We start from the raw sequence: 25,537 nt of genomic DNA on the forward strand, positions 1-25,537 counted from the left end.
TCACATGCATCTTTTAATTATTTTTTTTAAACTAGAATAATTTAAAAATAAATTCAGACAGGTCATGGACACCAAGAGAAGTTACTGGGGCAGTAGTGCCCATAGGTACCTAAATCTTATTATATTATATAAACCCTGATACTATCGGTAAACGTGTGTGTGTGTGTGTGTGTGTGTGTGTGTGTGTGTGTGTGTAGCCAACTGTGGTTTATACACAATGTTTATTTAACAAACTTCACAATTCATTCAAAGCAAAATTTGATTGATTCAGTAAACTGTGATCAAGTAATGATGGGTATGAATTTCACCAATCAATGTTTAAAACTGCTTAGCTTCACCAGCTGGCTAACATAATAAAACGCAACATAGGCTGTGATCACAAAACATACTAAATCCTAATTTATAAGCCGTAACAGCTAGATTCTCATAGCTTGCTAGCCATATGGCTTTTTCATAATCCATGATTTAATGTATCTTCTCACCATCATCCAGTCATCACTGCAGTGATATAAAGCCTGTTCTCATTATTATTTTGGAACAACCATGGTTGGATGATTCGGGATGAATTATAGTAATAGGGTAAACATAACAGGCCTTTTTGTTACAAAGTCTTTTCAAGGTTTCTGTATTATTAATTAAAAGAACCATGGTGCAGCAGTGGTTACAATGGAGTTGACTCAGCCTTCCATCCTTCTGAGGTCGTAAAATGAGGACCCAGAGTGTTGAGGGGAAAATGTTGATTCTGTAAACTGCTTAGAGAGGGCTGTAAAGCACTTAAAGTGATATGTAGGTCTAAGTGCTTGTGTTATTGCTAAAAGTTTGGGTCCTTCCCCTATCACCATTCTCTGCTTCAATTTCAGTCTTTCTTTTGAAGAACAAATACAGAGAAGGAACATGATGACATGTGAATTACAACACTGAAATATTTGCATCAGATTTTGGAACAGAAATACACTATTGGACGTTTTGTATGAGGACATCGTACTAATTTTTTATGGACACAATCAGGATGGAACTATCCAACTTTCTTTTCAAACTACTTAACTGTTTTTTTTCCCCTTTTCCTTTCTTTTCTTTTCTTTTTTTTTTTTGTAGGAAATCCTGTGGAATCTTACTTTTAATTTGCCACCCCATTAATGGCAGAAACAACATTTTGACAGCGATACGGCAGAAATCTTAAAAGCACAGAAATGCAAAAGTATGGGCCATCCAATCCAGCAGGATTTACACCAGAGGAGACATGGGCAAAACTATAAGACATGTGGCTTACCGCTATTTCTCTATACACAAAGATGAAACAAAGAAGCTTTCGCAAGGAAGCAGAAATTTACTTTAGGTGGGGATAAATCTCGGTGCATCCCAGTGTGACCCAAACGCTGCTTGCTTATTCGCTATTTCTCTCTGTGTCTGCCTGTCTGTCTGTCTGTCTCTCTCACCGATCTTTTCCATAAGCTTCGGAAAAACTGGGAAAACAACGCTACAAAGCGAAAGACGACACAGCGCGGACGCGAGCCTCCAAAAGAATGCACCGCTCTTCCTAAACTCTTCCTTTCTCCAGCAGGTGGCGCGAGCGCACCAAGTCTAGCGTGTTTCGCGCTAAAAGATGGCTTCTGAGGCTTCCTTGCCCACCGGAAAGATGGCGGACCGCTGCGACTCAATGGCATACCATCGATGACGGGCGAGGAGGGGGACGTGCTCCAAATTCCCAAGCACGCCTTCCCTTATTCCTTGGGTAGACTCTCGGTCCCGGGGCTGCGCCTCTATGGTGGCCGCCGAAGTCGCTTTGACAGCTGAGGCTTAAGTACACGCCCGCGCGAGAATTCGGCTTTTTCTCCCCGTTTCGACGCGCTCCCCCCATTTTGAGCAGGTCAGTCGAACCTCCCGGGAAGGCGCCCCGGAGCATCGTTCCGATTGATGTTTGTGCCAAACAGGCTGGGTGGGAAGATGGGATACAGCAGTGGTGGGATTCAATTTTTTTTACTACCGGTTCTGTGGGCGTGGCTTGGTGGGCGTGGCGTGGCTTGGTGGGTATGGCTTGGTGGATGTGGCAGGGGAAGGATATTGCAAAATCTCCATTCCCTTCCCACTCCAGGGGGAAGGATATTCCGAAATCTCCATTCCCACCCTACTCCAGGGGAAGGATACTGTAAAATCTCCATTCCCTCCCCACTCCAGGGGAAGGTTACTGCAAAATCCCCATTTCCTCTCAATCAGCTGGGACTCGGGAGGCAGAGAATAGATGGAGGTGGGGCCAGTCAGAGGCGGTATTTGCCGGTTCTCCTAACTGCTCAAAATTTCCACTACCGGTCCTTCAGAACTGGCCAGAACCTGCTGAAACCCGCCTCTGGGCTACAGCCTCTTTGTTTGTCCGCAACCGGGCAAGAGGCTATGTACTGCCTAGAAATAGGTCTTGTCACTCAAGGCTGCTGCAGGACCTTTTTAACCATCTGAAACTCTGGCTGGTCCTAATGCAATCAGCCTTGTGGTTGACCGTGGAGACTTCTTTGGGTGACAAGTAAAAGCCAGGCAGCTTTCCCCAACTTGCTTCTTTCCAATGAGTTTCCAGAACTATACAATACAGGTAATCCTTGATTTACAACAAACAGCTCATTTAGTGACCGTTCAACGTTACCACAGCACTGAAAAAAATGAGTTATGACCATTTTTCACACTTAGGACCGTTGCAGGCTCCCCCATGGTCACGTGATTTGCATTCAGGTGCTTGATAACTGGTTCATATTTATGACGGTTACAGTGTTTCGAGGTTATGTGATCCCCCTTTTGTGACCTTCTGACAAGCAAAGTCGATGGGGAAGCCAGATTCGCTTAACAACTGCGTCACTAATTTAACAACTGCATAGATTCACTTAACAAATGTGGCAAGAAAAGACATAAAATGCAGCAAAACTCACTGAACAAATTTCTCACTTAGCAACATAAATTCTGGGCTCAATTGTGGTCGTAAGTTGAGGACTTGCCTGTATTGTAACGCCATTATCCTCTGTCAGCGGGAAGCAGGGGAAATACCTGGAGGGTATGGTTAGTGGATCACTTCCTTGAACCTTCCTTAACACAGGGCTGTCAAACTCCCGGCCCATTGGCCGGATGCGTCACACGCAGGCCATGCCCACACCAGGTTTAGCGAAGGGGGAAAATGTCTCAGTACGTCACATGATACCACTGTGATGACACGCGTTTGACACCCCTGCCTTAACATAAGTACTACATGGAGTACTGCTTTTGTTTCATTAATCCTGGTTCTCTTTCCGTATTGGTAAAGATTTAACTTCTTGCAAGATTAAGAAATAAAACTTCTCTTTACATCTTGGGCAATCTTTAGAAATCATAGCATTTATGGCCCTCAGTTTTTCTGAGAAGTCAACCGTCAAGGCTTACATGAAGTTCTCCACTATAGTTATCCTCACAATCCCCTTGTGAGATAGTCTGGACTAAGGGAAGGTAAAGATCCAAAGGAAGCCCTGTTGAATGATGCCTTGAACCTCAACCTGTCCAATTGCCATTACTGCTGTATTATACCTTTACCCAACATAATGCCCTTGGAGATTATAGTTCAACAGATTAATGCATTCCCCTGCTGCTACAATTGACAGAATGTGTGGTCTCTTATGTGGATGATTGTAGGATAGTAATGCCTCTTTTTGATCATTCTCTGTCGGTCCTTTCTCTTCTGGGAAGCAAGGGCAAATGTGTAATTTTCCTAGAAATAGATCAAGAGAACTGGCCCTGTTAATTATCTATCAACCAGCCCTGCATATTGTCTGATCCATTTAATGCATTCGTTCAGATGAAGATTTTGCTGAGTTGCATTACAACAGGCCGTTTGTATTTTTGAATATTCTTTCATTTAAATAAAAACAATTTCAAGTAGAAAGACTGGGGTTGGGGCAAAAGTCTGATTTTGTATTTTTTGTGTCTTTTTCTACATATTTGTACCTGAAAATTTCTGAGGGAGCAGTATTAATTCCATTGGGAGTGGTACAGGCTCTGGAATGAACTGCCATTTACTATAAATCTACTGAACTGAGCATTAAGAATGTATGAATTAGACCTCTGACGGAGTTAGATCTATTCTTGTGTCATTGGGTTAATCAAAGAAGCTTCCTCCTTTCCCAAGTTGGATGCTTTTATACATAAACGTAATTTTTTATAAAATTTTACACTAGTGTAGAAGAATTTGATTTATGTATGCTTCGTGTTTCTGTTTTTTATATGCTGGTTGTCAAAAAGTCATCCTTTCAGCTTTACACAATTCACAATTGTACAGGACAGAGGCTAGAATATAATGCAACCTTAAGTAAGCTTAGATGGTATTGTAGCAGTGGTGAAATCTGAACCGGTTTACTATCGGTTTGCTGGCTATGCATGCGTGCCATGCCCCAAATGCGTGCTACGTGTGCGCACCAAACGTGAGTTGTGCATGCGCACACGCAGTGTGCATCAAAAGGAGGCTTTGGAAGGTAAGTAGAACAGCGTGGGAGGGGGTGACCAGCTGTGGCACGTGTGGGAACTTTTTAAAAAACTTTTTAAAAGCATTTTTTACTACCGGCTCAGGCAAATAGGTAGTAAAAAAATGCTTTAAAAAAGTAAAAAAAAAAAAAAAAAGGCTCCGGTGATCGCACTGCACAACTGTGAGTGTCGGAGCCTTTTTTTTTACTTTTTTAAAGCATTTTTTACTACCTATTCACCTAAACCGGTAGTAAAAAAATTTCTTAAAAAGTAAAAAAAAAAAAGTTCCGATAATGAACTGAGCGATGCATGATTGTCGGAACTTTTTTTTTTTTACTTTTTAAAGCCTTTTTAACTACTGGTTTTGAAGTAGTTTAGTAGTTCTGAAGAACCAGTAGTAAAAAAAATGCTAAAAAGGTTTTTTAAAAAAAGTTCCGATGATTGCGCGTTGCTCAGCTGATCATTGAAACTTTTTTTTTTTTACATTTATTACTACTGATTCGGCAAACCAGTAGCATTTTTTACTACTGGTTCAGGTGAACCAGCCCAAACCGGTAGCATTTCACCCCTGTATTGTAGCTTTTGAATTAAATGATAATTTTTCTCAGTTAATCTACCATCATCTATCTGGCCAGTGATTGTAAGAATTTTAAATAACTAAAAATTTGTATAAGTCCTTAGTGAGAATATGAAAGATCTGACATTAAAACTGATTTGGATTAGAAGGGTAATTTAATTTATGCAAGCTGATGTTGTCAACTGTATTTCCGTTTAATAGGATGGAAAAAAAGAAAATTTTAATGAAATCCAGTGTTGCTGCCTCCAACCTCCTGAGAGCATTACATTCTCTCTATCAATTTGGACATTTTTGTGATGTTACAATATACACAAACCAGCTGGGTATCCAACAAGAATTTTACGTCCACAAAGCTGTTTTAGCAGCTTCTAGCAATTACTTTAAAAGCCTTTTTCTCAATAATGAAATGAATAACGTCAAAAGCTGCGCAGTGATCCTCCAGGATATTCAGGCTGAAGACTTTGTCTCCTTCCTGAAGTTTGTCTACACTGCAGAGTTAGAAATTGAAGTAGACAGACTGCACCAGATCAAGGAGCTCGCTAAAAGATTTGAATGCCAAGATCTGCTTGAAATTTTTGAAGAAATGAAGGTTGTAGGTGGAAACTTGGAACCAAATGTTCATTTGGAAAAAAACAAAGGTGTTAGATTGCCTGGGAATCAAACAGAACTTGAAGGAGAAAAAGCACAGCATGATTTATCTCATGTTTTGGCTGCTGCACTGATGAAGAAGAATCATTTGGGGAAAAGAACAAACCATCCAAAACCAACCACCAATTTTGATGATATTAAAAATAAACATCTAAACCCTAATGAAGACAGGATTGCGAGTTGTAATTCCAAAGATGAGTCAGCAACGACGTCTGAGCATATCAGTGTGACTGACTGTCCTTCAATAAATGAGGAGGACTTGAAGGAAGCCCACATCGCTTTAAGCAGGATATTGCCTGACCAAAACGATGACAGTAGTTTGACGCTTTCTAAGGCCAAACTCAGAAAGTCAACCCGCAGTATATCAAAAGCCTTGCCAAGATCATATGCCTGTGACAAGTGTAATCATTTATTCCATTTTGCTGAGCAGTACCAATCACATATTGATCTGGAGCATAGCACAAGCTTGGGAATTAAGTATAGCTGCAGTATATGTAGCCAACTCTTTCCCAATGGTCACAGCCTAAGGCAACACAGGCTCACTGTCCACAGCCGACAGCGGACCTTCCCTTGTTTGTTGTGTGACAAAAAGTTTCAGCGCCAGAAGGATATTGATGCTCATATCCGCATGATTCATGAAAAGAAGCAGCATCCTCAAAAATGCCCCTACTGTGACAAAGTCATCAGCTCCAAGTGTGGCCTGACAGTTCACATACGAACCCACACAGGAGAGAAGCCTTATAAGTGTCAGTGTTGCCCAGCCAGTTTTGCTCAGAGGTCAGCCTTTAATACTCACGTAAGGTAAGTTTTTTTAGCATTGATGTAGTAGCAGAGTTCCTACATTAGGATTGGTCATAGTAGAGCTGTTGTGATTTTGGTTTACTGTGGATTTTTTTGGTGTAAATTTTATTAAAAATTGATAACATAAAAACTAACCCAGAGTAACAAAGTTACTTGTAGGAAGACTAAGGAAGTAAGGAAGAGTATTAGGAAGCAAAGAAAGAAGAAATAGAAAAGAAAAAAATGTAAAAAGAAGTAGAAAAACCTTCCATACAGTAAATATAAGTAGAATTACAATATTGGCTCTTACTCTTACAAAACTCACTTTTTTCTGTTATCCAGTTTTTTCTAACCATAAAAACCAGAAATCATGAGTAATCTTTTCCATTTCATGCAAAAAGTCTATAAGCAGTTTCTCATCAGACATAAATTCAGATACTGATTTTTTTGTAATCAAAGAAGTTAATTTAGCCACCTCTACAAGTTCCATCATATTCACTAACCACTACTTCATTGTGGGTAATGTCAAATTTTTCCATTTCTGAGCACAAAAGAGTCTTGTTGCAGGTATCCTATATAAAAACAAAAGTTCCATGGGGTTGGGGGTTTTTTCCTGTCCATTAGTCCCAAAAGAAAAATCTCTGATTTCAATTGTACTTTAACCTTTAACACCTTCTGGATTAATGCATGTATTTATTATAGCCATTTGTTTTAACTTTTTGCGTGTCCACCAAATATGGTAAAATATCCCTTCAATGTGTTTACATTTCCAGCGGAGATTCAAAGTACTTTTATATATTCTAGAAGTTTCTGTCTATAATGATATCTCATTTTATAAAAATTCTCCTTGAGGCTAGAACATAAAATACAACTAATCCCCAACCTACAACCAGTCACTTTGCAACTGTTCAAAGTTACAGCGGACCCCCCCCACACCCCAAAGTTATTTACGAACCAGTCTCAAAATTTTGGCTGCTGTGGTAACTTCCCCCTCATTCGTCCCACTGGGCCCTACACCCTCCTCCTCACCCATCACACTGTTACCTTTTGAAGATCTCTGGAGCGCAGGTTTGGGAACCAAAGCAAGCCGCTTTGTTGTTGGGCTGTGCGACTCAATCCTGGAAGTGGCTACCATGATGGCCACAATTCAGTGCAGCCCCCTAAAAAATGTGGTGGCCACTTTGATGATTATACAACACGGCCCAACTATGATGTGCTTTGCTTTGCTTTCTTAATACAACCTCTACATGTTCTGCAGCGTTTATATTATATCATATAGTATAATGTTAACGGAAGCCCCCCCCCCAGAATGAAATATTTTGGGGAATATTAATAGAGGCAGAATATTATATTTCCCCTAAAGGAGAAGAGGAGAAACATGGTCTTAACAAAGGCAGAAAGCAGCCCCAGTCTCCCTGCCATAGGAAAACAGCCTCAAGCAGGCTGTTCTTTTGGAATGGAGATTTTTGTATCATTCAGAAAGAGTGGGCTAATCTATTCATAAGTAAAGAGACTCCAAATAAGCAACATGTTTAGGCAAGCCAGAGCTGACAAGATTAGCTCAAATACCTAGGATTTGCATTTCCCATTTTACTTATAGAGCCAGCCATGACCCTCTACATCAGGGGTCTCCGACCTTGGCAACTTTAAGACTTGTGGACTTCAACTCCCAGAATACTTCAGCCAGCAAAGCTGGCTGAGGAATTCTGGGAGTTGAAGTCCACAAGTCTTAAAGTTGCCAAGGTCGGAGACCCCTGCTTTATATGACTCCATAGGAATCTGGCAACAGCCATTAAAATATTAAAGGACACATTCTTACACAGGAAAGCCCCAAAGAATATATAAAAACCCACCTATCCCAACCTCATTTTGTCAGCCACCCCAGAAACATGATGTTATCACTGAACTTTCTGGGCATCCAAATAGAGTCCTTCTTTTCCTGCAGCCAGCCTCCATTTTATTTCCAACGTTTTTCTCCCGGATTGGAACCGGACTGGATTTTTCTTCCAATAACCTCTTTGCTGGCATCCCAAACTATCCTCTTGTTAGCTCCTTTATTTAAATTATTTTCCAAAAAATCCTTCAATTTCTTTTTACAATCCTGAACAACTTCATCCTCCTGTAACAATACTTCATTTAATCTCTATCTTCATTTTTAGTACAACAAAACAAGAAGTCCTACATCAGCAGAATAAAAAAGATAAGCTCCTGCCTGTTTTTTGTTTTCCTCTCACTTTTAGTCCCTTTCAGTAACCTTCACCACAGCAAAGCTCAGATTTCCATGGCATCTGAGCACCCATCACTTAAATTCTTTAAAAATAACTAGTAACATTCCCATGCCAGGCTGATCTTATTAGCTGGCTTAATGAAAAATTGTAGCAAAGCACTTTCATCAAAAAATAAAATTAAAAAAATAGAGGAAAAAAGACTGTCCCCTTTAACTGTTTTTTAAAACATTCTTATCTTAGCTGAGCTATTAAATCAATCTTGTGTTGTTTTTTGTGATCTCAAAAAGATTCAACTTACCATAAGGAGTATTATCTCTGTTGCAGAAACAAAATCTCTTTTCATCTATAATTAATTACTTTCCAAAGTGATTAATAAGTGGATGGGGGTGGGGAGAAAGCATGTAATGTCCATTTGGCTCCACTGTAGTTAGGAGCATAGATGGAGGTCCAGATCTCTCATCAGCTCAACCCCTGAGCCAGATGTAAAAAACTTCCAGTTTTTGCAATATCTCAGAAGAAACAGAGTACATGTGGTTGATCACTAAATCTTCCTTTAATCCAGGAAGATTGCAGTGACCGGAATCTATTCTCAACTGTCCCAGCTGGCATTTATTCATCTGTGATGGTTCTCCACACCTGGAGAGTATCAACTTGCCATTACCATATTTTTTGTTCCATAAGATGCTCCTGACCATAAGACACACCTAGGTTTAGAGGATGAAAACAAGAAAAAAAAATCTGCCTCTGATTCCTAGCATCCATCTGACTAGCATCCTTACAGCAAACAGCCTAGTCAGTTTCAGCAGGTGGCTCATCAGCTGAGCGATGGCTGGATCCCAGCCTCCCTTGGCCCTGCCGATCAGTGGGCTGTTTGACTAGAACTGCCTCCTCTGTGTCTGCTGCCTCTGCTGGGGACCGCTGGAGCTTTTGCCGCTGAGCAGCTGATTGGCGGTTGCATCGGCCTCCGGGAATACCACTGATCAGCTGTTTCAGGTGGCGGGGATCACTGCCGCCATTCACCGCTGTTGCCTATCGCCCATATTTGCTCCATAAGTCACACCAATATTTCAACCCATTTTGGGGAGAAAAAAAAGTACATCTTATGGAGCGAAAATTTCGGTAATTCCCACCAGAAGTCCAGTTTTGGTTTCCTCTGTTGACTGAATCCAGTCAATGTGGTTTCTGCACCCTGCTATATGACAGAGAGGGGAAACCTATATGACAGCTGTTGGGTCCGGGAAGTAACGAGGCTGGAGACCAGGGTAGTGACAACAGCTCTTTAATATAGGGTGAACCCAGCAACAGGCTGGGGGAAAAACCTCTCCTTTTATACAGTTCTGGTGGAGGCTTCGACCAATCAGCAACGTGCTGATTTCCCGCTCAAATATTTAAAGGTACAAACATGAATACATAACACTCCTCCCCTCCCAGAAAACACTTTGCCTCTATTTACATATTTATTTACATGTTATTTTTCGACGTAGTCACGCAAATAACCTGGGCGTCTCCTAGTTCTTTCTGACCTGCGCGGTTCAGTTCTGGGTGGTGTTTTGAGCTGGTCGGAGGGGCTGTTTTCCTCCCAGCTCTTTCTCTGGGCCAACGGGCTCCGGATTATTGGCCGACTCTTTTCTTGGCCATCCGCCTTGGATTAATTTTGGAACTTTCCTGCTGCTTCCTCGGGACCTGATGGCGTCGCTGGAACTCTGGGACCTCAGCTAAGTCTTGCGCCCCCGGTCATTGTCAGCTGTGGATTCAAATTGGTATTGGTCATGATCTGTTTCATTTGGTTCGGTTTGATCAGTTATTCGCTTCCTTAACTGATCTATGTGGCGCCCACACTCGGTTGTCTGGTAGCTCTACCACGACGATTTTGGGCCGGTTATCTTTATTATTTGTCCTGCGAACCAACTAGGGCCGCCCCATAGTTTCGGCCCACACCCGTCGCCTATGCTCATTTCCTTGTCTTTTCTAGTTCCCCTTGTAACCCTCGGGTGTGTAATGGGGTTCAAACGGTCAAGTGGGCACCGGAGTTTCCGTCCCATTAGCAATTCGGCTGGGCTTTTCCCGTGGCCGTGCTTGGGGTTCTGTGCTGGACGGCTAGGAAAGTCTATTTTGTTTGCCAGTCACCTGGCTTGAGCCTGACACGCCTCCTTAGCGCCCGGACGGAACGCCTGCAAGGCCATTCGACGCAGGGTGGAAAGGCGCAGAGAGGGCATGTCGGATGCCTTCCTCTGCCAGGTATTCTTCAAACTGGGCTGCCGTGAATTGGGCTCATTGTCGGACACCAGAGTGTCCGCAACCCGTGAGTTGCGAATAGGTGGCGAGGGTTGCGATTACTGCTTCGGCCGTAGTGGATTTCATGATTATGATCTCCAACCATTTAGAAAATGCATCCACAACCACTAGGAATGTTTGGCCGTGAAAAGGGCCAGCAAAGTCAATGTGGATTCTTGACCAGGGCCCTTGGGGCTTTTCCCATTCTCTGACTGGGGCTGTTGGGGGTAGAGGTCTGACTCTTGGCAAGCTTGGCATTTCCTACCCTCTCAGCAATCTCTGCGCCCATGAGTGGCCACCACATAGCTTCTAGCTAACCCTTCATCCTTACGATCCCTGGGTGACCCTCGTGGAGGAGGTCCAATACCTTTCCCCTTAACTTATCAGGAATTATTACACGATCACCCCATAACAGGCACCCCCCTTGAGCCGAGAGCTCATCTCGTTTTTTAACAAATTCTTTGAACCGTTCGCCCGGCGCAGCGGGCCACCCTCTCTGTACCCAACCGAGTACAGTCCTTAACACAATGTCCCGGTATGATGCCCGAGCCACTTCCTTAGATGTGACTGGGCCAGAGTCCAACGAGTCAATAAGTAGGATGGGCGTCCCCGGAGTGGGGTCTTCGGTCGCCCCTGGTAGTGGGCATCGGCTTAACGCGTCTGCATGCCCCACTTCTTTTCCTGGTCGATGCTGCAGCTTGTAGGAGTAAGCGGCTAAGAATATAGTCCAACGGGTCAAGCGTGGCGAAAGTGCCACAGGCGTTGGGCGGTCGCCAGCCAGTATCCCTAGTAGCGGTCTGTGGTCAGTCACGATTTCAAAATTCCGCCCAAAGACATACTCGTGGAATTTTTTGACCCCTGACACAATGGCTAGTGCTTCTTTGTCTAATTGGCTGTAGTTCCTCTCTGGGGAGGACATCGTTCTAGAGTAGAACGCTATGGGGGCTTCTGTGCCGTTTGGAAGTCTATGGCTGAGTACAGCCCCCACCCCATAAGGGGAGGCATCGCAAACCAGCACTAGGGGTAATGAGTCGTGATATTGGATGAGCAGGCTATCACTTGAGAGCAGGTTCTTTACTGCTTCAAAAGCCCTATTTTCTGACTTTCCCAAGACCAAACAGTATTTTTCCTAAGAGCCTATGCAGCGGTTCCAAGAACGGTTGCTTTGTTCTTTAAAAGACCGCGTAAAATTAACCAATCCCAGGAATGCCTGCAGCTCTGCTTTGTTTTTGGGCGCTGGAGCCTTCCTAATTGCCTTAACCTTGCTCTCAGTAGGGTGAATTCTTCTTGTCTATCCGTAGCCCAAGAAATCGACGGATTCGACCCCTATCTGGCATTTGTTTGTCTTGACTTTTAATCCGCTGTCCGGAAAATGCTCAAGACCTTTCTTAACCGCCTCCCCAATTCCTCCATGTTTTCCCTGAAATTAGGACATCATCAAGTAGGGAACTACCCTGGGAGCCCCTGCAGTAGTCGTTCCATCAGGTTTTGAACAGCCCTGGTGCCACACTGACCCCAAATTGCAATCGGTGCACTTGAAGGCCCCCTGTGCGTCACAATCGCTTGGGCTTCGCCAGCGGGCGCCTACTGGCAGTTGTTGGTAGGCTTGGGCCAAGTCTAACTTTGCAAAGACTTGCCCTTGCCCCAAAGAGTGCAATAAGTGTTGCACCACGGAACCGGTAAGCGCTTTTCTGTAAGGCTTTGTTAAGCGTCGCCTTGTAGTCAGCGCAAATTCTAATTGACCCGTCCGGTTTTATGGGGTGACGATTGGCGTCTCCCACTTTGCGTGATCGACTGGCACCAAAATCCCTGATTAATGAGCTTATCCAGCTCCTTATCGATTTTTGGTTTTAGGGCAAAGGACTCTCCTCGCCTTAAGCCTAATGGGGCTACCTGGGGTCTAAGTTGAAGGAAATAGGGGTCCCTTGTACTTGCCCAGGCAGTCCTTGAAGACATCTTCGAACTCGTTAAAGAGAATGTCTTTCAGGTTACAGTCACTTGTAGATGCCAGTCACTCCCATGCCCAGGGCACGAAACCAGTCTAGTCCCAACAGACTGGGCAGAGTTCCTTCGACGATCGTGATGGGCAGGGTCTTTTATGTGGACCGTACTCGACTCGGACGGAGGTGGTCCTCGAACAGGGATGCGATTCCCTGGTAGTCGTGCACTCGTAGCCGTTGTGCTTGCAGGTGGCGCCGCGACGGACGGCAGCGACTTCGCCAAAGTGTCCCAGGACATGATGGTGATCGCTGATCCCGTGTCTACTTCAAGCCGGCACCGTACTCTCTATTTTTGGCTTGGTGAAGATCTTCTTCCACTTTGGTCGAGGCGCGCCTATGACCACAGTTGTTTGGTTGGAATCCGCGCCTTTTTGTTTGAGCCAATCGCGGGCCGCCTTGCCGATTCCGCGCCTGATTGGCCGATTTGAATTTTCGGCGGAAGGTTGGGCCGCTCGACAAACTTGAGCTAGGTGCCCTTTCTTCCCACACCGCCGACATGTCGCGTCTTTAAACTTGCAGCGTTGGCGCTGGTGTTGACCCCGCAGCTTCCGTGATTCGCCTCGGTCCCCTTTGTCGCGTTTCTCGGTGCGGCAGACCCTTCCTCGCCTTCACCGCCGGATTCGGTCTGAACCTCCTCCTGGTGCACCGGAGTTGCCTTCGCGCCGCCTTTGTGGGACCGGCTTCTGCAGCGTCTCTGCCGCTTGGGATGACATTTCATGTGCTCTGGCTTCGCCCAGAGCGTTGGCTAGCGTGAGGTTGCTCTTTGCCAGCAGCCGCCGCCGCAATCGGATGTCTTTGACCTCGGATGAGTTGCTCGAGAGCACCTCGCCCAGGTCACGGTATCCGCAGTCCTTGACGCCTTCTTAGGGCGCCATGTAGTCGCCATGGATTCGCCTCCATCTGCCTTCGCCTCCGAATTCAAACCGCCGCACGTATTTGGACGGCGCAGCGGCGTGGTTTCTTAGTAAAGTCTGTAGAGTTGGCCACGACACCGACTGCAACGGCGTTGGCTCTGCCAGGGCTTCCGCGATGTCGATGACCTCCGACCACAGTGGCTTAGGAAATAAGCCCTCTTCGGTTATCTGGAACTCCGTGCAGTTCGTTGGCTTCTAGAAAGCTTTCGAAACGGGTCATATACGTTCCCCATTTCTCTTTAGCCGGGTCAAACGGTGCGGGCGGAGTGTAACTGGCCATCTCCGCTTTTCTGCCCTGGGTTTGCTGGGTTCGGGTCTATCGTGCTTCAGCTCGGTTCTGGTTCTCCTTAGCCTCGAGATCCCATCCTCGTCGCCAATGTTAAGTTCTGGAAGTAACGAGGCTGGAGACCAGGGTAGTGACAACAGCTCTTTAATATAGGGTGAACCCAGCAACAGGCTGGGGGAAAAACCTCTCCTTTTATACAGTTCTGGTGGAGGCTTCGACCAATCAGCAACGTGCTGATTTCCCGCTCAAATATTTAAAGGTACAAACATGAATACATAACAACAGCTGTGGTTCCTAGAAACTCCATTTGTAATTTTCAGAGCAGCCTGAATAGATAAGGCTAAAGATTTTGAAACTCCTTATTTTGAGAGCTTGGGACAAAGTTATTGGGCAAAATCAGGCTGATGGCTCTCATTTGGGAAGATACTATGTGCAAATGGCTTTTAAAAGTTTCTGTAAGGCTCAAAGTACCATTTCCCTATCTATAAATTCTTTTTTCTCCAATAGAAAGATACACGAATCCAAGAAAGAGGGGAAATGCATGCCAGCTTACTGGAAAATAGTTCCACCAGCAAAAAAAGTAGATGTGATAGATAATAGAATCAACAGGAGTAACAAAACACAACTCAAGGTACCAAATAATGATCTGCAAAAGGAAAGACTTGGCAAAGCTACTCAGGAGCCTGAGGGAGAATCTGGTAGATCTCTTCCAGAGGAAGCACAATCTGACAACCAACCAAACAAGAAGCTGGAACTAGGTACTGAAAATAATACTAAAAAGTGGGAAACTTGTAGACAAAGGCCTGTGGATGGGAAAGGAAATGGAGAAAGAGTTTGTGAAGCAAGTGTATATAGCAATAAAGACAATGAGTCTTTCTCTTCAGATGATGATCACAATGAGGACTCAAATGATCACGATACAGAAGACCCCGAATGGGACGTAAATTGCAAAGTCAACAAAACAAAACAAAACAAAACAAAACAAAACAAAACAAAACAAAACAAAACAAAACAAAACAAAACAAAACAAAACAAAACAAAACAAAACAAAACAAAACAAAACAAAACAAAACAAAACAAAACAAAACAAAACAAAACAAAACAAAACAAAACAAAACAAAACAAAACAAAACAAAACAAAACAAAACAAAACAAAACAAAACAAAACAAAACAAAACAAAACAAAACAAAACAAAACAAAAAACAAAACAAAACAAAACAAAACAAAACAAAACAAAACAAAACAAAACAAAACAAAACAAAACAAAACAAAACAAAACAAAACAAAACAAAACAAAACAAAACAAAACAAAACAAATTATATTCAACATGAGAAAGTCCACAAAATGACTTATCTGAACTCCGCAGTTCGTTGGCTTTAGAAAGCTTTCAAACGGGTCATATACGCTCCCATTTCTCTTAGCCGGGTCAAACGGTGCGGGCGGAGTGTAACTGGCCATCTCCGCTTTTCTGCCCTGGGTTTGCTGGGTTCGGCCCATCGTGCTTCAGCTCGGTTCTGGTTCTCCTTAGCCTCGAGATCCCACCTCGCCGCCAATGTTAAGTTCTGGAAGTAACGAGGCTGGAGACCAGGGTAGTGACAACAGCTCTTTAATATAGGGTGAACCCAGCAACAGGCTGGGGAAAACCTCCTTTTATACAGTTCTGTTGAGGTTTCACCAATCAGCAACGTGCTGATTTCCCGCTCAAATATTTAAAGGTACAAACATGAATACATAACAACAGCTGTGGTTCCTGGAAACTCCATTTGTAATTTTCAGAGCAGCCTGAATAAATAGGGCTAAAGATTTTGAAACTCCTTATTTTGAGAGCTTGGGACAAAGTTATTGGGCAAAATCAGGCTGATGGCTCTCATTTGGGAAGATACTATGTGCAAATGGCTTTTAAAAGCATTTTTCTAAAACCTCTTCGACTGAAGAGGTTGTAGAAAAATGCTTTAAAACTCTTTGATGATTCAGCTGAGTTGCCTGATCGTCAGAAGCTTTTTTTTCTTTTAAAGGCAAAAAAATGCTTTTAAAAGAAAAGAAAAGCCTCTGGCGATCAGGCAACTCAGCTGGGATCATCAGAGGAGCCTTTTAAAAGCATTTTTTCTACAACCGCTTTGGCCGAAGAGGTTGTAGAAAAAATGCTTTTAAAAGTAAAAAAAAAAGTTGGCCACGCCCACCCAATCACATTACACCCCCCAAGCCATGCCCACAGAACCGGTAGTAACAAATTTTACATTTCACCACTGGCCCTATGCCAGTCCTTATTAAACTGAATCTGAACCAGAACAGCAATTCTTTTCCCCTGTTTTAATAGAATACTATTTCCTTGAATTGCTGATTTTTCTCTGTTGCTTCTCATGAGCTCTTAAAACTGGGATGTCAAACTTAATTTCATTGAGGGCCACATCAGGCTGTAGTTGACTTTGGGGGTGGGGTGGGGGGCACTGGTTAGTTTTGGCCAACTGGGTGGGCATGGCCAGCTAGACACCACTGCCCAAACTGCTGGCATGTTTCCTCTTTACACTGAGTAGACCGGACCGACGCCACCCTTGCCCAATATTTCCTCTTCGCACTGGGTAGGCTGGGCCAGAACCGATGCGGCCTGGCCCCTTACATTTTCCGGGATGAACCTGCGAACTGGCTGGATCCGATCCGGCCCGCATGCCTTGCGTTTGACAACCCTGTGACTTAAAACATGTAGAAAAATAAGGACTCTTTGTCGGTCAAGGATTTCAATTCCAGCATTGCATCTATCTTCATTTTGCCCTAGTCAAGAGAGTTACATGATGAAGAAGTATACTTCCTATAGCCCTGGATATGGCTGCTGCAAAGTTACTGCCTAATTGTAATTTTTAATATGGTAGAAGGCTAAGTTATTAAATACATAGAGGACAATGGAATAAACTCTGTGGATTTAATTAGAATCATATTTCACTACAATAAAATACAGTTTCGTTTTAATTTAGTATAAGTTAAAATGGAATGAAAGCTTTTTTCAGGTTTTTTTTGGGGTGTTTTCTCCAACCAAAGTTTCCCAATCATCAGTTTAAAAGTCCTTGTTATATGCCTCTGGAAAAAAAAGGGGGGAAATTATTTTGTCCAAATTGTGGAGTGGAGGCAGCTTCTTTGTACCGAGTTGCTTTCATGCATACTTTTGGTTTGCAATATAAGGTCTTGATGAACCCCTTGCAAAATTTGCAGCGAAATTTGGTTTTAAATACTTGGACAGCATTTTCATATTCCTCTGAATGCAGGTCACACACAGGTGAAAAGCCATATATCTGTGAGGAGTGTGGGGCATCTTTTGCTGATAAAGGCAAACTTAATGGCCATAAGAGGACACATACAGGTAAGGCTTAAATTAATTTCCTGAACATGAAAAAGGCCAAATTTACTTACAAAGAAGGGGTATCATATTCTCTTTTAACGAGAAGAAAATCACTACAGTAGTAAGGTATCTTGATTCAAGCAATTCAACCTGTTGTCTGATAGCCACATAGAGAATAATTTAGGGTTGACTGCATGTGTGCACACGTTCCTGGTTTCTTGCTGCTTGTACGAGTGGGAAAACAGGGATCAGTTCCTCAATGGAAAGTTTTAGGTGGGTTTTTTTTTTTTTGCTAACTAGCTGGTCATGACAAGGTTCCAGTGGTGGGATACAAATAATTTAACAACTGGTTCTCTGCCCTAATGACCAGTTGGGTCGGCGTGGCTCGGTGGTCATATGATTGTGTGGGCGTGGCCAACTCAATGTCACTCACGTCGACAGGTGCTTTGCCTTAGCTGTTACAATATAATAAGGGTTAACCAGAGAGGCAGTTTCTGTAAGCAGGGCAATAAAGATTAGGCTAGAAACACCACCAGAATATTTTCCTCCTGCGTTCCTTACAGGATTAGCCCTAGAAAAGTGGAAAAAAGCAAAAATAAGATTTCTTCCAACAACCGGTTCTCCGAACTGCTTAGAAAGTTAACAGCCGGTTCTCCCGAATAGATGCGAATTGGCTGAATGCCACCACCGCAAGGTTCCCTACAGTTCCAAAAATCTGCATATAATGTAGGCAAGGGTTGGAGATTGCCCACTTCTACTGCAATTTCAAGCGGTTACACTGCAACTTTGCATACTGTTAGCTTGCTGCTTTGCAGAGATCCTTCAGGAGAAAAGGAATGTTGAACTCTTCCCCCCAACATCACCTTTTCCTTTTGCAGAATTTTAGGAGAAATGGAGGAGTAAGCTTAAGCTCCCTCTGTCCATCACATGCTTTTGTTTTATCGAAGGAATCGTTTGCAAAAAAAGAAAAGGTTTTCAGATGACATTTATTCAGTATCATAGAAGAAAAAGAAACAGGAGGAGTCCAGGTGGTCCTCGCTTACTGACAGCCCTTGTTTAATGACCATTTTTAGTTATAAGGTGTAAAAAAAAACAAAAAAGCTTTGCAACCAATCTTTACATTTCTGACCATTGCAGTGTCCCATCATGTGATCGCACCTTGCAACTGGCTTTTATAAAATTTTAAGTTATGTCTTTTGCTTAACAACCAGAGTGATTAACAACTGAAGGGGAAGTGAGATGATAAACCTAGCCATCCAGGTTCTGTGATGCTTCATTTAGTGACCACAGCGCTTAGCAACAGAGTTACCAGTCCCAAAGGGCCTCTGGTGGCTCAGCAGACTAAGTCTGTCTGTTATTAACAGCAGCTGCTTGCAATTACTCCAAGTTCAAGTCCCACCAGGCCCAAGGTTGACTCAGCCTTCCATCCTTTATAAGGTGGGTAAAATGAGGACCCAGATTGTTGGGGGCAATAAAAGTTGATTTTGTATATAATATACAAATGGATGAAGACTATTGCTTAACACAGTGTAAGCCGCCCTGAGTCTTCGGAGAAGGGCGGGATATAAGTGCAAATAAAAAAAAAATTGTAGTTGCTGAGTGAGAACCACAGATAGTTGTTGATTTACCACCATAACTGAGCCCAGAATTATGGTCGCAAGTCATGCCAGTCATAAAGCAGCTCATCACATGACTGCATCTTTTTTTTTTTTTGCATGGTTTTTACATCCTTAGTCTGTAATGGGCATTGCTGGAAACTGGCCAAAAATGTCGTAAATTGCAGTCGGGGGTGGGGGGGGTATGCAAGCCAAGAGCCCAAAATGCAATCACGTAACCATGGGGGGGGGGAGGGCAAGCTGTCAGAACTTCAAATCTGTCTCATAAGTGGCTTTTTCAGGATCTGTCATAGCTTTGAATGGTTGCTAAGTGACCAATTGTATGTCAAGGACAACTTGTATAATATGCAAGTCTATAATGTTACAAATAAGCCCTTGGGCATGCAGGATACAGCAAACTGACAGAATTTTTAGATTCTTCATGGCTTCACAAGTTCTCAGTATTAACAGTAAAATGCATTATTTCTGAAAGGTTTTTAATAATCATGGGGAAGGAAAAGAGAAATATATTAAGAAAAGCTTGAGAAAACATTATTTTGAAAATCTCCGCTGGATGATCCTCAGTTTGGATGATCCTGCATTGGAATTGAAATTATTCATTCAATTATCCCTTTTCTGTCCTCTGTATAATGTAGCTTACCATAAAAGAGAATATAGCGATGGCTACAGTAGATACATGTGTATGTATGCATGTATTTCCTTTACAGGAGAACGCCTCTTCAGATGTGATGTGTGTGGGAAACATTTTGCTACCAATGAATATTTAAAATGTCACAAGCGTTGCCACATGGGAGCTAAGCCGTACAAGTGTGATGTGTGTGGGAAAACCTTTGGATTGAGAGCTTCATTAGCCCAACATAGTAATGTTCATGCAGGTATGGAAGAAATTGTGTATTGGAGAGATGGATATGCAAAAGAGGTTTCTGGGGTTTGGTGTTCACAGTTACCATAAATCCTATACGTGTATCAAGTACAGAAAACTAGGATCCCCCTAGTTTTTCTGTTTGATTAAAAAAATAATGACTTTCTGTTCATTAATTGCACTTAAAATAATTTAGCTTGCAAGCCAAACATCTATGCATCTATGCAGAGGTGGCGCCAGTGGTGGGCTTCCCCCGGTTCAGACCGGTTCGCAAGAACTGGTAGCAAAACCAGCGGAAGGCTCCGCCCACTGACCTGGACGTCATCAGGAAGTTTCTGCACATGTGTGCGCAGGGTCCCATTGCGACCATTAAAGGTAAGTAGAACCCACCTCTGGGTGGCGCAGTGGTTAGAATACAGAATTGCAGGCTAATTCTGCCGGCAGTTCAATTCTCACCGGCTCAAGGTTGATTCAGCCTTCCATCCTTCCGAGGTGGGTAAAATGAAGACCCAGATGGTTGAGGACAATATGCTGATTTTGTAAACCGCTTAGAGTGGGCTGTGAAGCAGTATATAAGTCTTATTGGACTATTATTGGACTATTGCTAAGTGCTATGCCAGTCCAATATATATGCAAGCATGATCTAGCCTGTCTTCACCTCTGCAGGTCACAAAGGTCAAAAAGCAAGATAGACAATACGTTTTAAAAAGTGACATTAGGATTGGAAGTAAACTAGCATTGGCTTGCTTCTTCACATTTGTTTTCTTTCCAGAGACTCCTCCTTATTTCTGTGAGCAGTGTGGAAAGACATTTACTCAGCAAGGAGCTCTAAGACGTCACCAGCGTATTCACACTGGTGAAAAGCCATATAAATGCAGGGCTTGTGAAAGAACCTTCACAGATATGTCTACCCTGAGGAGGCATGTATTGGTATGTTCAGTAGTTTGTGCTATAAATTTTGTCTGTGGGAATAGGTCGATTTATGTCCCAAGGTCATTAAATAGTTCTCTCCCTGAAGGTTTTCTTAAGCCACGCCTGGCATGGCAATCATCTTTCATTCTTCTGTCACTTTGTGCATTGTGGCACAGCTGCTGAGTTAGGGAGGCAAAAGCAAAGGCACCTCTGCATGGGCAGAGAAAGCCCCAGTGATTTCTCCCCTGTTTCCTTATAATACCTACAACTCTGTAATGCACAAAGACTACACAACTTTGGAGAGACAAAGGGCCAACAACACCCACACCGTTTGTGGTTTCAAAGCAGTTTTGAAGCTAACCTTGGCTTAGAACAATGTTTTTCAAACTTAGCAACTTTAAGATGTTTGGACTTCAACTCCCAGAATTCCCCAGACAACATGATAGCTGGGGAATTCTAGGATTTGGTCCAGTGGTGGGTTTCAAAATTTTTTACTACAGGTTCTGTGGGTGTGGCTTGGTGGGTAAGACATGGCTTGGTGGGCATGGCAGGGGAGGGATAATGTAAAATCTCCATTCCCACCCCACTCCAGGGAAAGGTAATTGCAAAATCCCCATTTCCTCCCCATCAGCTGGGACTCGGGAGGCAGACAATAGATGGGGATGGAGTCAGTGAGAATTTTTACTACCAGTTCTCCAAACTACTCAAAATTTCCACTACCACTTCTCCAGAACTGGTCAGAACCTGCCGAAACCCACCTCTTGTCCACATATCCGACAGTTCCACATATCTTAAAGATAATGGTTAGACTATTCAATGTAGGGGAGAAAACTCTGTAGAAAGGGTAATACACTTGTCTTATTGTAGCTAAAGAATGTAAGTTCTCAATCACTGAATTGCGAATGCTCCATTTAAAAAATCAATAAATTAATAAATAAGAAACTTATCCAGATTTCATTTTTTAAAAGTTAATGACACTATTTATGGGTTTTTTTAAATATGTTTTTGACAAGACAAATGAGACCTTGAATAATGAAATATTTCTTTTTCCTTCTGTCATAGGTCCATGATCGGAATGCTCATTGGAGAAGTTTCTTAATAGATCTTACTATCAAAAAGGATCATAACTGGTCCAAAATAGAGACTTTGTCCACTGTTTGTATGGAAGAGAATTCTGCTACAGTTTGGCCTGACTGCCAAGAGAAATGCTACACATCAGAAAACACAAATGTTAAAAAAGTAGAACAGATACCAGGCAGTAGCAATGTGAAAGAATCTCAACCTACCCTTATGCTTTTATAGCTATTAACAATTAAAGTTCAATATGGATATTATAAACTTCTCATATTGTTTCAATTTTTTCCCTGTATAGGAAGATTTCAAATGCCTGTAGGATCCACAAATAGATATGGCGTCAGCTTGGATATGGAATGTTTTCTAAGTGAGCTTTCTCTTAGTTTAAAATGGTAAATGTTAACATTTTACTACTCATTTGAAGACTTTTTTTTGTTTCTTTTTTTTATTGAAAAAGTTTTAACAAACAAAAACATTTTTCCCCCTTTCCCCCCCTCCCCCCTCCCCGCAAAACCCCCTTCCCCCCTCCCTTCACCCCCCCCCCGCTTCCCGGGTCAATCACAAGGTATTGTTATACATAAACCAAACATAGCATAAAATTTTCCCTTCTAATCCAATTAACCTCATCCAAATCTTTTCATTTCCTAACCCCCCCATTATATAAAATAATACATCCTAATTATTCAAAGGCAATCTGATATCTCTTAATCTGATATCTTTTGAAGACTTTTTTTTGTTTGAGTACAATAATAAAGACAAATCAACAACTTTGTTACATTTATTTACTAACTTTTATTTGTACATAATAAAAATGTAAACCTGTATCCAACAGTAGAAAACATACATAGCTCCAGATTAAATTGTTGAATCCATCTTCTCTAATCCTGCTTCTCTTCCTGAAGATGTTTTATTACCAGTCTAAGTAATATCAGTGCATGGGGAAATGAAGTTCATTGACTGTTTACATATGGTAGTTTGCTCTACCAGCCTTGGTGAAGTATTATCTAAAATTCAAGGTAATAAAAATAATAGAGGAAGAGAAGTAATCTGACCTATTCTATTACAGAAGTAATAGAAGGTAATTCTTAAATTATATTTGTAAATGATACTTGCTTTTGAGTAATTGTAGAATTACATAGTCAGCTATTGCCTAATTAATGTTGCCTGAGAGAAAAGGATTAGGGAAAAGGGTGCATGGAAGAAACTGAAGGACATAGAAGTTCCAGTTATAAGAGACCTTGGTATGTTGGAAAATATAGTGCTGGAATGAAAAGAGGACAAGGTCGTGAAAGCCTTTGAAAATAAGACTAAGGCATGTTTTGCTGGATTTGGAGGACAAGAAGCCCATAAAGAAGAAGCATCTGATTAAAGCATGATAAGTTAGTATTTACGAAGTGCTGTATAAATAAAAAAAGCAAAATGAAGAGAAAAATAGATTCTAATACTAGAGCAAGCATTCTGTAGAACTTAAAAGATCACCCAAAGAATGAATACAGATTTTTTTTGGGGGGGGGATTTCCTTATAGAGATACTTATGTAATTGGAGCACCTTTAGATAGTAGAGTTGTAACATACAGAAGAAAAATGGGATAATTTATAATAAAGTGTTTTATATAACTAAATACTTACACTACCGTATTTAGCAGTAGTTATATAAGTAGTTATATAAAGCGAGAACTGGGATCCAATCATTTGTTTCTTTCTGATCTTTATTTTTTGAGATACTGCTTTTAGGGCTGCTGTGCTCCCTACAAACGCAGGCAATTGTGAAAAAAGGCACTAAATTTGGTGCTTCCCATGCAACTATTCCACATACTTTGCATTGTAAACAGATTGAGGGAGTTGGTTCATATCCATGATGTTTGACTCTTGTTTAAGTTTGCTGGTATTCTACTTTTGTGTTGGGTGATTTGCATACCCATGAGGACAGGTGAAGCCAATAAACAGTTGCTGTCTCTCTTGTTTGAAAAGTTTTTCTAATCTTTTACAGGGTTTATTACCTTTAGACTGCTTACAAAACACACCAACAGAAGTTTACTTCTTTGTGACTTAGCAGAGATATACATATGTTAAACTCAGGTTAACAAAACACAACGTGCAATGAATGCCTTATGTTGGCCAGTTTATCCTCTGATGTTGCAAGTCCAAATCGTCCATTCCCATTGTAGTCTAGCCAGGTTATTGAGTGAATCCAACTATATTTGAAGCCAGGGTTTACAATTACTATGCTTGGAAGGGTCAGTGGTAAAAGAAAACGAAGTCACCAAAAAGTAGGTGGTTAGATACCATCAAAGCCAACACCAACCATAGCATAAAACAACTGAAAGAAGCCAGACAAGACAGGAAAATGTGGAGCTAGTCCATAGAATTGCTAAAAATCGGACATGATGAAAAGCTATCATCATCATCATCAATGGTGAGTTTCAAAAAAATTTGCTACCGGTTTTGTGGGCGTGGCTTGATGAGCATGGCAGGGGAAGGATACTGTAAAATCTCCATTCCCTCCTCACTCCAGGGGAAAGATACTGTAAAATCTCCATTCCCACCCCACTCCAGGGGAAGGTAACTGCAAAATCCCCATTTCCTCCCGATCAACTGGGATTTGGGAGGCAGAGAATAGATGGGGGTGGAGCCAGTCAGAATTTTTACTACAGGTTCTACTCAAAATTTCCACTACCGGTTCTCCAGAATTTGTCGGAACCTGCTGAAACCCACCTTTGACCACCATGCTATGTAAAGATAATCTCAATTGGACATGGACAAGCCAGATGCCGCTGCCCTATTTTTAGAAGATAGACTGTGACCACTTTGAAAATGGCTAGCGTAAGACTACACGAACAGCAAAATCAAATAATAATCTTTTTCATTGGTATGCTGCTATGCTTGAAGGTATCCAAGCCAGTACTGGTAGTCTTTGACTTACAAAAATTCATTCAGTGAATGTTCAAAGTTACAATGGCAATGAAAATGTGTCTTATGGCCCCTTTTCATACTTATGACGGTTGCAGCATCCCCATGGTCACATGATCAAAATGGAGACATTGGCACCTGACTCATATTTATGATGGTTGCAGTGTCCCGGGGTCATGTGGTTTCCTTTTGCCACCTTCTGATCAGCAAACTCAATGGGAAAGCCAGATTCACTTAACAACCGTGTTACTAAATGAACCACTGCAGTGATTCACTTAATAACCGTGGCAAGAAAAGTTGTAAAATGGGGCAAAACTCACTTAGCGACAGAAATTCAGGGCTCAATTGTGGTTGCAAGTCAAGGACTACCGTAGTTATGCAATGCCTGCAAAAACAGTCAGCTGGGAATCCTCAGCTGTTGTAAGATATGCAGTACCAAACTGCTTCTCTCTTTGTGTGTACATGTGCCTTCAAGTCAGCACTGACACTACCTGGACTGATCCCTGCAGTTTTCTTGGCAATATATATTATTGCCAATATATATTATTTCTCACCTAGTATATTTAAGCATAAGTATGAAATTACTATACAATATATAAGCATATGTATAAGTATGAGAATGTAATAACTATATTAATTGGATATAACGAAAGGAA

At 42.2% G+C, this 25,537-nt stretch overlaps 1 protein-coding gene across 1 annotated transcript; it reads left to right on the top strand.

The window, feature by feature from the left end:
• The first annotated feature begins 1,561 nt into the window (after positions 1 to 1,561).
• Positions 1,562 to 23,894, top strand: LOC131197241 (GDNF-inducible zinc finger protein 1-like). Its single transcript, XM_058181047.1, has 6 exons — positions 1,562 to 1,867; positions 5,246 to 6,493; positions 17,434 to 17,528; positions 19,831 to 19,998; positions 20,758 to 20,915; positions 21,960 to 23,894. Exons 2-6 carry the CDS (start codon positions 5,247 to 5,249, stop codon positions 22,197 to 22,199), a joined length of 1,908 nt encoding a protein of 635 aa, XP_058037030.1. The 5' UTR covers positions 1,562 to 1,867; position 5,246; the 3' UTR covers positions 22,200 to 23,894.
• Positions 23,895 to 25,537: the final 1,643 nt, after the last annotated feature.

This window comes from Ahaetulla prasina, chromosome 1 (assembly GCF_028640845.1).
Source record: "Ahaetulla prasina isolate Xishuangbanna chromosome 1, ASM2864084v1, whole genome shotgun sequence".
Classification (NCBI taxonomy): domain Eukaryota; kingdom Metazoa; phylum Chordata; class Lepidosauria; order Squamata; family Colubridae; genus Ahaetulla; species Ahaetulla prasina.

Excerpts from the sequence above, each read along its gene's own strand:
- LOC131197241 (XM_058181047.1), top strand. The coding sequence starts at position 5,247 with ATGGAAAAAAAGAAAATTTTAATGAAATCCAGTGTTGCTGCCTCCAAC. Across the intron at positions 19,999-20,757 it reads ACATAGTAATGTTCATGCAG|AGACTCCTCCTTATTTCTGT; the intron begins GTATGGAAGAAA and ends TTTTCTTTCCAG. Across the intron at positions 20,916-21,959 it reads CCCTGAGGAGGCATGTATTG|GTCCATGATCGGAATGCTCA; the intron begins GTATGTTCAGTA and ends CTTCTGTCATAG.